Source organism: Aegilops tauschii, chromosome 3 (assembly GCF_002575655.3).
Source record: "Aegilops tauschii subsp. strangulata cultivar AL8/78 chromosome 3, Aet v6.0, whole genome shotgun sequence".
NCBI classification, from domain to species: domain Eukaryota; kingdom Viridiplantae; phylum Streptophyta; class Magnoliopsida; order Poales; family Poaceae; genus Aegilops; species Aegilops tauschii.
This window is the reverse complement of record NC_053037.3, coordinates 558423042-558435511: the sequence shown is the minus strand read 5'-3', so window position 1 is coordinate 558435511 and position 12470 is coordinate 558423042. Positions and strand designations below refer to the sequence as shown.

At 43.0% G+C, this 12470-nt stretch overlaps 1 protein-coding gene across 1 annotated transcript; it reads right to left on the bottom strand.

Annotated features, from left to right (window-relative positions):
• Positions 1–305: 305 nt before the first annotated feature.
• On the bottom strand, positions 306–6173 carry LOC109737940 (serine carboxypeptidase 1). Its single transcript, XM_020297060.4, has 13 exons — positions 5562–6173; positions 2993–3069; positions 2780–2902; positions 2589–2691; positions 2456–2493; positions 2256–2357; positions 2064–2144; positions 1744–1980; positions 1522–1587; positions 1322–1443; positions 957–1070; positions 692–737; positions 306–580 (listed from the first exon to the last, which is right to left on the bottom strand). Exons 1-13 carry the CDS (start codon positions 5851–5853, stop codon positions 497–499), a joined length of 1485 nt encoding a protein of 494 aa, XP_020152649.1. The 5' UTR covers positions 5854–6173; the 3' UTR covers positions 306–496.
• Between the last annotated feature and the right edge of the window lie 6297 nt (positions 6174–12470).

Sequence of the window (12470 nt, the reverse complement as noted above, 5' to 3'; positions counted from 1 at the left end):
ATAAACCTTTATTTTTTTAGCGCAGCTTGCTAATTAGAATGCTCATATAGTCATATGGCCTAACTTACCTATTCAGCGGAAGACTAAGACTAGTCTCAAGTATCTAATAGCACATAATCCTAGTTTCCAAATGCCCAAGTATGAATTTAGATATATTGTCCTTTCTGTATGCACTTTTTTTTGAATGATTATGTATGTACCCATTTCAAAATATGGCATTGTTTCTTTCTTTTACAGTCGAGGATACGATATACTCTCCATATCAACTGAAATTCAGAAGTCATGATCGCATAGTGGACAAATCATGAAAGCAATAATATCAAAGCTGCATCGACCAAATATATTTGCATGAATGAATACAACACGCAGTGTTCCAATTGCTATTTTTGAAATTTGAGTATGTGACTATCTATACTCTTTCTTCAAATCAACATTTGTTCATTCTTGACTGTATGCAGAAGTATATTCCCCCATTATTCGCAGCCAGGCACAAGCCTCACAACTTTGAACCATTGAGCCAACGGCTGTAGAAAGCCAATGCTTCCTGTGGTTTGTATTCAGGAACGGTGTGTCCAGCGCCCTGTGAAAAAACAAACGAAAAGGTACGGAATTTTTTTTTAAGTTAATGATGTGCTCATACATTTTTTTTTACTAACTGTGATGACCATGTATGAAAAAAATGTATGCTTACCTTAATAGTAGCAAAAGTGAGACCATGCTCATAGCCTTCGGTGTACCTAAGGAGTTCAACAAACAGGCATTGTGAGTTACATGTTGCTTCTTCATTTCCATGGTGTTTTCGCAACATATATTCTTAGCTTGAACCGTGCCAAAGTAACATTGCAAGCGTTTTAAATTTTGTTTTTAGTGTTAACCCTCGTGAAAGTAATTGTGAGTTCATGTCAAGGATACTTCAACTTGGACATTAATAAAATTCAGCAATAATAGTTCAGTACCCGGAAACTTGGTCGTTTGTGAACCATGGTCGCCATGAGTCAACAACTCCATACCCCATAGATTTTGTCCATGCTTCACTCCCGGTGTATGGCACACACATATCATGGTCACCACTGAAACAAATGCAAAATAGTCATTAATAAAAGCAGAGAATGTGACAATCCATGAATAATATGGCATCCGATTTGCTTCTCTCTGTCTAGGATAATGCAAATGAATCATTAAGGAAATATATTCACTATAAGATAGTGAACAACTCAAATATCTTCAGAAGAGTTAGGATGCCAAATTTTGCTCAATACAGAGATTAGACAACAGCCACACAGATAAGATAAGAATATCATTCTACAGGTTCATGGTGTACCTGAATATGATGGCACGATAACCCTGGCTTGTGAGGTTCTTGTGATAACTGATCATACTGCCAGCATCATGGTTGAAATCAATTTTATCCGTGCATAAGAGCCATGGCCCAATTGAGCTTACCTAGTATGAGCATGAAAAACTAGAGTTAGAAAAATGGAAGTGTCTTCAGTTCCATCTAATGCTGACTAATGATCATACTGATTGCGCATGGATTGCAGATCTGACGCCATCATTGTCCAGCCATGCCGTTGCCACTTCATCGCTCTGTACATTAAGCAAACTAAATGTTATCATATACTGGGAAATGAGCATGTTATGTATCTCTTGCAGACAGCAAATTTCCTCTGAACTATGTTTAATTCACAAGCGCAAGAATTTTAAATGTGTAGTATCTTTCTCTGAATTATGCTTTAAGCTTACCATGCATGGAACACCACTTGCAACTTCCTGCCATAATGGAACGCGTCCGGCTTTTACAGGAGCTCTCAGAGGCCAAGCACGCCCGAGCATTCTCGTTCTTACCGGAAAGGGCTTGTTAGTTGTACCAAGATCTTTGAAACTTGTAGGCAATTTGCTATTCTGTGGGTTCGCTTCTTTGATGCTTCTGCCGTGGTAGCATGGCTCAAGAATGTCATAAATGTTCAGTTCGCTGATTAACTGTGAATAAGAAAATAGTCAGCGCATCATCATGAGAGAAGAGCTTGCAGTTTTCACTCTGAAAAGGTGACACGCGTTTTTACCGAGTCGATTTTCACTAACGCGCTTTCACATGTACCATCACTGGCATTCCAGTAATTTCCATCACACGTCGTAAAAGCTTGCTGCATTGTGAGTAGACATGGTTATTTAAAAGAAATGTTTTGAAGCAAATACCAGTAGGATACTGGAAACTAATCTGACTCGAATTAACACTGTCTGTCTGAATTACCTACCTGGTATATTTCTTCTGATATTAGACCCATTCCATGTGCAAATGGCACAAGAGCATTACCATCAAAAACAGTGTCGCAGACGCCATTCCCCACCATGTAGCCCTATCATAATAGTACAGGTCAAAACGTCAAACCTGATTTACTTGGCATTTCATAAAGTTTGCGATCGGCAAACCGAGAAAATTCATCTGTACACTAACCTTGAAGTTTATAGTTGGCTTAGCTCCTCCTTGTATCCCTGTGGATAATTAATTACTCAGTAAATAAGAAACCCAAATGATTAGTAACTATACTTATATACTGATGAAGGTGAGTTGAAAACCGGGGCCAGACCTTTGACAACTTCATGCGAAAGAGTAGGGACATAAACCCCGGCATACGACTCCCCAGCTATGTAGAACGGGTTGCTCAGAAACTCAGGGTACAACTGAAACCACTGCATACATACAAGCCACATAACTTGAGCTATATAGCATAACGATAATCTCTTAATAAACCATGCTAACATGAATACACATGCATACCTTCAGAAGGAAAGTATGCGAATCCGCCGCGGTTTTGAGGTCTCCCGTTTCATAATCTGAAACATTGTTTGAGTATGACAGCCCCACACCAGCAGGGGAGTCCAGGTATATCATGGTAGACACCTAAGCCACAATTACTCAAGTTAGATATAACAACAAATAGTTTGTTGGTAATTATATACGCCACTGGGCCAATGGAAGCTAGTATCCAACCTTGGACCAGCTGTAAGGGTTGAGATGAAGCTTTGGCAGGCTTTTAACCGACCCGCCCGATTCGAAGTTGAATGGCCCTGAATGTAGACAAAAATGAATAGTACTGTATGAACTTGACGGTCACTTGTAATTTCAAGTTAATCATTTATTCATGACTTAACAAAAAAATGCGTGGATATATATATATATATGAAACGTAGTGAAGAAAAGTAAACCTTAAATGTTTCTACTTAAAGGCAAACCATAAATCTTCAGAAAAGGATCTTGTTGCGGTCAGACATTTCGTCAAGCACAGGGCGTGCTTCGCTCCATTCGGGACTTGTTGTTTGCCCATACCCTACGTGGTATCCCTTTATTGTAGAAGAAGAAGAAGAACAAGAACAAGAAGAAGAAAAGAGTTGTGTCCAGGAGTAGACGCAGCTTCCTCTGCTTCTCTGAAGATACCTATCAGACCAAGTGTGTGTCACTTTCCTCCGGTTTCAGAGAAGCAACGGATGGACGGCCTAGATTGAGCTCAGCAGCTGCAGAGCACTAGCCACGACCGTTGACTCTCTATCAAAGGAGTTTCCGACTAACATGTTCGATTTCGAGTTAGGTTTTGAAAGATATCAATATTTTAAAAAGTATTGGAATCTACCTGATAAAATAATAAAAAAAAGAAGGAAAATGGGATTTAAAAAAATGATTGCCATGCATGAAAATAGCATATTTGAAATCGGCACATTTTTCTGAGGAGTTTTCATATATAATATGTCAGATTTTGAGTTAGTATTGGAAAGAAATGGATATTTTAAAAAGTATTTAAATCTGCCCAATAAAAGAAAATTTACATAAAAATAGGTAGAAAAGTTGGAAGCAATAGCTAGTGGGCTACAGATACAAATATAGATATAAATATAAATTTCATGATGCAGATTTACATGACGTATCGTCAGAAGCAATAGCCCCTTCATTATTATTAGGGGTAGGGATATAGATATAGATATAAATATAGATACATATATAGATACACTCTACATTATTATTAGGGATATAGATACATATACACATCTAAATACAAATACAGATAAAGATGAAGATAATAGATAAAGATAAAGATGAAAGTTACATGTAATTTCAAGTTAATCAATTAATTCATTTATTCATGATTTAACAAGAAACTGCATGGATATATATGTGCAACGTAGTGAAGAAAAGTAGCAATACTTAAACGTTTCTACTTAAAGGTAAACCGTAAACCATAAATCTTCAGAAAAGGATCTTGCTGTCAGACATTTCATCCAGCACTGGGCGTGCTTCACTCTACTCAGGACTTGTCGTTCGCTTACACTCTACGAGGCAGACCTTTATTCTAGAAAAAGAAAAAATAGTTGACCTGTCCAGGACCCAAGCTTCCTCTGCTACTCTGAAGGTATCTATTTGACCAAGTGTGTGTCTATCACTTTCCTCCTAGTTTAGATAAGCAACGGACAAGTTCCAAGCGCGTGGACGGCCTAGATTGAGTTCAGTACCCACAGAGCACTCGCCACGACCGTTGATTCTCTATCAAAGGAGTTTCAAAGTAACCTTTCTAAGGGGTACCCTTTAACTAGTGACTAGCAAACATGCCCGTACGTTGCATCAGAACAAAAATAATTCATCCCTCATACACCCACTCCACGTCACAACAAATCCCTTAAAATCTTTCACGATGCTGAAGGACAAACATAATGATAAGTGGTGTTGCATAAAAACATAAATATGGGGTGATTTTTTAAATGTGCTCAAGATATTTCCAATTTATTAGACAACAAAAATATCTACCCACTCCCTCCGTTCCAAATTACTCGTCGCAGAAATGGATATATCTACAACTAAAATACATCTACATACATCCATACTTGCGACAAGTAATTCGGAACGGAGGGAGTAGTTGCCGCTATCTATGATAAGTTTATAGGTGGCATTGTGCGTAATATGTGACAACTTTAAGGGCAATTTACATGACGTACCGTCAAAAGCAATAGCCTATTTATTAATACGAAATCTGTATCTCTATCTATATTTGTATCTGTATATATCTATATCTGTATCTGTATAAGGGAAATCTGTATCTGTATCTCTATCCGTATTTGTAGTATCTATTTATTATTAGGGTAGAGATATATAGATATAGATGCAGATACAGATATAAATTTCGTTCTAACCCGGTTGTCGCCGCAAAACCACCGTTACGAAAACCGGACTAAAACGACCTAGCCGACGGCCCTCCGTAATTGGAACACACGGTGTTCCAGCTCAAAAAAAGAAAAGAAAAAACGGAGTAAAACGGGTGGTGTGTACGTGAGGCAGATTCCGTTTGTACGCCCTGGCCGCTTTACGCCAAGGCCTTTACTCCATCGACCGTGGAAAAACCAGCGAATCAGACACGGCCGGTCGCCACCACCTCCATCGGCCTCTCAGCGACTTCCCAACAGCTAGCGCCTGGGGTCTACTCCTACCCCTACTGCGAACGGACGGACGTGGCCAGTTTCCCTCCCACCCCACCGGACGCACGGACAACCACGACGAGGAGGAGGAGAAGACGCACCGTGCTCGTAGACGAAGCCGTCGAAGCTGGAGCAGCCGGGCCCGCCGTTGAGCCAGAGCACGACGGGGTCCTTGGCCGGGTCGCGCTCCGACTCCACCGCGTAGTAGAACAGGTTCCGCCCGTGCTTCTCGTCCACCGTCACGTACCCGGCGTAGTGCTTCGACGGCAGCGCGCCGTCGAAGCCCGGCAGCCCCGTCACCTCCGCGCCCTGCGGCGCCGCGCCGCAGCCGGCGGTGAAGACGAGGAGGAGCAGGGCCGCGGCGGCGAAGCCGGAGCGGCGCCCGCCGGCCATCGCACGTGCGAGGCTTCGACGGACGGTGGTACTGTGGGCTGTGGTTGCCAGCGACGAGTCGCGAGTCGCCGGCTGGGCCGTGGTGATTAGTATGTTTGGGCGCGGCGTGCGCGCGGATATATAGGGCGGAATTGACGTCCACGCCACGGGATGGCGGTGACGCACCGGGGACGCGGGAGCGCCGTGACGAGCTCCGCTGATTGGAGGGAGCAGGGGGTGCCTGCATTTGTTGACGGAATTCCTTTCCTGACGATTGGTAAGATAATGGCTTCCTTATTCGACACCGGAGACTATCTTTCCCTATTTTGACACCGGGTCTTAATTCCATTCCACTCTAACGCCACCGTCCTTTTTTTTTTTGACAAACGGTGTTAAAAGACACTTCTGCCCTTAGACATGTAGCCAATCCCTCTCTTTCTTTTCTTGCCTCGCATACAAGTGAGACCCACTCGTCATCCCTTTCTTCGACCTACCCGTGCCCCTCACCCGTAGGTAGGTTGAAGAGAACCCTCAAATTCTCATGCTGCTGATGTTAGTTTTGATGAGCATGACCATGGCGTCCGAGCTCTGCCACATGGTGCGGAGAAAGGCGTGACTGCACATAATGTGATCGAGGGGCAGCATGAGAGGTCGAATACGACAGCGGGCCTCTGAGAGCGTGGCACCGACCCCACTTTGCGGCCGCAGCTGCGACCCCACCGAATGACTATGGCCAAGGGAGGCACATCGGTGACGGGGAAGCGAAGCGCCAATCAGGTGTTGGAGGAGTGCGGTGAGGCAGAACCACGCCAGTGAGCGACACTCTTGAAACAGACTTTCACACCGCTTTATAGATAATAAAACACCAACTAGGGTGCCAGCAAGCGGCAACTCAGGGATGTGCTGGAGCTGGGAGGAATTAGTGGCCTCGACACGTGTTTAGTACATAGATAGAGGGGGGAGGAGGTCGGTGGTGTTGTGAGAAAGAGGGTTGTCTGCAAATTCCACCTCAAATTTCCTTTCGTTCGTTCTTGCCCCCTCTCTTTCCTTAGTTGGGCACGGGAGAATATCACATAAAAACCAACATTCAAAGAAAACTTCATGGAAATCATGTTTGAAAGTTTCAAAAAAAAATCCGGGATGTTAAGAAGATGATGTTCTATCGTGATGCAAGATTCCAAGTTGAAACACATTACCAGATTCGAGCAATGAAAAAAAAAAGAAATTCAGCAATGAATGGTGATGTCGCTATCCGGTACTATTCAATGTTGATTTTGCTTTTTTTATAGCTCACATCCTGTAATGTGTCTGAACTTGGAGTTTCACATGGAAAATAGAACACACCGTCTTAACATCCAGTATATTTTTTTTCATTTTTTTAAAACTTCAAAACATTGTTTCCACGTGGCTTTTACCAGTTTTCACCGACCGTTGGTTTTCATAAGATATTCTCCCATTTGGGCACATGATAAAGTCAAGGACAAATGTGTCCTTTCGCGTGACATTTAACACCGCCAGCTCGAAAAACCAGACGGTAGTGTTAGACATGATATGCAATTTAAACCCAACGTCAAATAAGGAAGTTTTTTTTGTTCATCGTCAAATAGAGAAGCCACTATCTTATTAGTGTCGAATAAGGAACTTCTAATTTGCTGGTTACCTGTTGTGCCCTGCCCTGCCGTATAGTGCTGAGCCTAATAAGTGGCGCCGTAGTATTTTACGGGCGTCAAACAAGGAGTTCTGTCTTTGATGCTTACCCGTTGTGGCCTGCACTGCCGTGTAGTGCTGGACGCAAGTGGACGCCGTGGGCGTTATTGGATTGCGTGGTGGAACGGACGCCGGCCGCATGCGCCAGTCCGGCCCGGCCGGCCGGTGGTGGGCGACGGATAACTTTGGTTTGTGCGCGTTAGTGGACCGATCGTGCCAACATCTGTGGACTGTGGTGCGCACTTTGATGCACAGTCGTGGCAATGCTTGCACGAGATTGTTTATAGTTCCCAGAACAAACGGTGCAATCAATCAACAACCGTCGGGGTGAAATGCATCGATGGAATCGATGGGAAGGGCATTTCTGTGGGAGTTGGACAAGAAATGGGAGAGAGTGCCGTGTTAGCAACAGGGAGCAGACTAGTCAATCATGGTAGTACACTCGTGTAGTGCAATCAATCACAGAGCTTCCCCTCGGATCACCCACCCGCATAGTTTACACTCCCTCCGTTCACAAATATAACATGTTTTAAACCACTTTTTTTTAAAAAAGATTGTACTATATAGGTACGTTTTAGTGTTTGTTCATTCATTTCAGTCTGTATGTAGTCCATATTGACACATTCAAAATATAGGAAGGGATTGACTATTCGTCATCCTGGGTGAGGAATAGTTATTCTTCATCCTCCTCTATTTTACCATCAATGCACCGTAATTTTACGTTCCGTAAGTTTTGTCTTATTTCTGACGTAAAAAGAGACGGTAAGAAAACCTATAATCGTCATAATTTTTTTATGTTACGTAAAATTACAAATGTAATAACATAGTGTAAAATGTACATAAAATACATTTTTTGATCTATTTTTTTGTTATGCCAAATTCTATGCAGTAAATCAATACGAATGTAACTATTTGTATTTCAAATGTAATTTATTTATGAAATGATCGTAAGATTACATCGGGTGAAGAATAACTTATTCTGCACCCTGGGTGATGAATAGTAACACTATTCAAAATATTATATATTTAAGACTCCTACACATATATTTTTAGAGTATTTTGTGCACTTCTGATGTAGGGTAGAACCCTAGGTGCCCAATCTTTCACGAAATGGAGGGGATCCCGCGAAGAACACGAAGAACACGAGGGGAAACACGAGGGAAAACGAGAGGAACACTCAAGAACAAGTTCAATCACACATCCACTAGACAATCAAACACACAAGATCCACAAGGTACATGAACAACAAAGGGAAAGATACAAGGTAAAGTTCATCTCCAAGAGGAGGTCTTGAGGGGTCATCCCATGAAGGGGTCTTGAATCCAAGGTGGATCTTCTCCGTAGAGGTGGCGGTCTCTCTCGATGGAGTAGATCCGTATGGATGAGCAAAGCTCTATCTCAAATGAGCTAAACCTATGCTAACCCTCAAATGGTGGAGGAGGAGGTCTATTTATAGTCTAAGGGGCGAAGAGGTAAGTTAGGTGGGCCAATGGGTACATGGGCCTCGGCCCGGAGACATGCACGCAGGCAAGGCCGGATGATCCGGGCATGTCCGGATGATCCGGGTCTTCATCCGGATGGTCCGGCTTCACGTAGAGGTTTCACGGGCTCTCTGACTTGCAATCCGGGCGGAGGCCCGGTGGATCCGGGCATCGGGGATCCGGATGATCCGGACGGAGTCCCGGATGATCCGGCTTCAATTGAAGCCTTCGGGTGTCTTCGACGCAGTTATCCGGACGATCTAGGGGAGGGTCCAGATGATCCGGCTGAGCTCGGATGATCCGGATGGCGGTCCGGACGTCCGGCCTGGCTCCAGCAGCCGCTCCGTCTTCTTCTTCTTCTCCTTTCTTCTGTCTTCTCTTCCATGCCTCCCTCGCGGATGGTGTAGACGTACACTTGCGCTCGCACTCCTCGTCGACATCCATGAAGTTCTGACAATACCTATGCACGCACACGGGAGAAGTGTCAAGTAGTATACCATCCTCGAAGGGGTCAAGTGAACACGTGTAAAGGAGATGATTCACCTTTATGTATGTGAAGTAGATGTCGCACGTGTCACTTGCCAAACGGACTCTTGACATGGTGATGTTTGTAGGATGCTCCACATCATCCCCTCCCCCTTGGGAAAGATCCGACCTCGGATCGAAAACCAAATCACCATGGGAAAGAGATGGCGTCGCCGTGTAGAAGTGGACGATCACCAAGTACTCGTCATCTTGAAGCTCGGAATGGGCACTCTCCAATGTCGCACCGTCTCGTGATTCCTTCAAAAGGAGCAAGGACAACAAACACTTGGAAAAACAAATGTGGTTAGCGTGAGTGCAAAACCAAGCATTCAAGCGGTGATTCACCCAACAAGTGTCATCATCAAGCATAGCATATGGTTTGACAAAGGATTGTGACACGGCATGTAAGTATATGAATTGAGCACAATCAAGGACATCATGAAAACAAGTATGCAAATGGGAGGTAGAGATGCAAATATGTTTGAGAATTGAACAAGCATCTACCTCAAGGTCATAGCAATCATGCATAAAGCGCTCAACAAACGGTCTATGGTAGGCATAGGAAGCATTCACCACAGTAAATAAAATGAAGTGTCTAAACACATGGCTCAAGTGCAAGACAATCCAAGCATAACGTGCATAGAGTGTAGTGAAAATCATGTGGCACTCAACACAATAGAAAGAGCAATTGTTCATCATGTGTGAGGCAATCAAGTCAATCATGTAGCAATCAATGGGACATGGCATATGTGAAGTGATGACATTGTTGCAAACAAACATGTGATAGGAACAAATTATCCAAGAATTGGATGCAACACACAAGGTATATATGTCATGAGGCATGGAAAGGTGAAAATGACAAGTCGAAGCAAGATCTCTAACATGTTCGCAATCAAGTGGTCCAAGATGAACAATAAGTCTCATGGGGCAAGCAACACAAGTAGTATGATCCATAATATCTAAACTCATGGTTTGGGGGTTCTCAAAAGAGAATAATATCACCTTGAAAGCATGTCCTTGTGCGTCCTTTACAATGCCGAAGCACAAGCAAGTGCGATGTAGAAGCGAGTCGGTCACAAGTGGTTCGGTCTCAAGAGCTCGAATGGTCAACTCACGTGAAGTGGAAGTCGACATGAAGTCCAAGTATCCCACACATGCACACAACAAAACAAAGAACATATGCGCATGGTAGATAAACACATCATCCATCATGATGGTTGTCTTCTCTTGCACATAACCATTAGAAGCACAAGAGCATGAATAATATGATGCAACAATGGCAATATTCATGTCACTAAGTATATGGTGCAAAGAGGTAAGACAAGCATGCTTCACAAGAAATATGTCAAAATCTCCACATATATGTGAGAATACTATGGGGGCAATCTCATTAGAAGGACTAAAATCATTGTTGCACTCAATACATGGAAAAGTATCTAGCATGAGGGAGGCAACATATGGAGATATATGACAAGAAGCAATAACAATCATGTGCAAAGCATGTAGATGGTTGTCATCAACCGCATGAAACGAACAAGTATGAATCATCTCGGTGATGCAACAAGGCAAGCAATCATAGTAATCAAGTCATGCAAGCTAGTAGTGCCAAGATGCAATATACTAGAAGAAATCATGGCAATCATGTCATGTGAGCAAATAATAGGCATAGGCAATGCACATGACATATCACAATCACGAACACAAAGCAAGATCATAGTATTATCATAGGCATGGGGCACAAAGCAAACATGGCAATAACAAGTGATATCTCCACCAAGCTTGCAAATACACATATAAGTACTAGAATCAATCATCATGTGTCATGCAAAGCATGGGTCACAAATGCATGTCAAAGGCATAAGAATGAGCATATCATGCAAAGTGAACATGACAAGATGGGCATATAATATGTAATGGACAATAACCCATAGCCAAGTGAGGGCCATGTAGAAGAAATGCGCGAAGTCTTTGCGTGAAGAGAGCGGTGGGAAAGACAATCCATGTGATCCCAAGTCATCATTGCTCTCTAGAGCTCGTTTTGTCAACTCGTGGGATTGCGAGGTTGACAAGTATTCATGGGTACCTTCACCTATGTTACCCTGTTCATTCCATCCATGTGGTGTAGGTGAGGTGGGAAAGACCATTTTTTTCTAGAAAAGGGGGAGCTCCCCGGCCTCTGCATCAGAACGATGCATACGGCCAACTTAATTAATAAGCAAATAGGTTCAACATAGGTCTTAAAGTCTCAAACAAAGGAACAAAAAAAGCTCACAAAGAGCAGGAAAAAAATAAGTAGACATAAAGCCACAACCGGCTGGCATAAGAAAGATAGGAAAACTAATTGCCTATCCTATTACATGACCGCCATCTAAACAGGTTGAAAATAGCCCATGCTACCATCTCCCATCGGATAGATCCAGTAACCAAACGCTCCCTGGCCTCCGTCGGAGTGAGTAGCGACCACATACGGATCAACGCAATGGCTCGGAAGATAACCTGCAAAAAATGAATATTTGTTGTTCTGTTAAAGACCAAATCATTTCTGCAGTTCCAGACTGCCCAAAATAAAGCACACACTCCTACGCGAATGTGTCTCGCTGTTTCGGAATCTATCCCGTTAAGCCATGTCCCAAATAACATGCTGACAGAATTCGGAGGAGTAATGTTAAAGGCTATGTGTACCGTCCGCCATAATTTTTTTGCCAGCGGGCATTCAAGAAAGAGGTGTTTGATGGATTCATCCCGATCACAAAAACTACATCTTGTAGGTCCTGTCCAGTTGCGTTTTGCCAGGTTGTCCTTAGTTAAAATGACTTGTTTATGTACAAACCACATAAACACTTTAACTTTGAAAGGTACTTTGACTTTCCAAACATGTTTGGAACTAGGAATGGAGTTAGAATTGATAACATCCATATACATGGA

Coding starts and splice junctions, on each gene's coding strand:
- LOC109737940 (XM_020297060.4), bottom strand. CDS start 5,853: ATGGCCGGCGGGCGCCGCTCCGGCTTCGCCGCCGCGGCCCTGCTCCTC. Junction 2,903..2,992: donor ACCCTTACAGCTGGTCCAAG/GTTGGATACTAG, acceptor ATTGTGGCTTAG/GTGTCTACCATGATATACCT. Junction 2,494..2,588: donor TTCGCATGAAGTTGTCAAAG/GTCTGGCCCCGG, acceptor AATTATCCACAG/GGATACAAGGAGGAGCTAAG.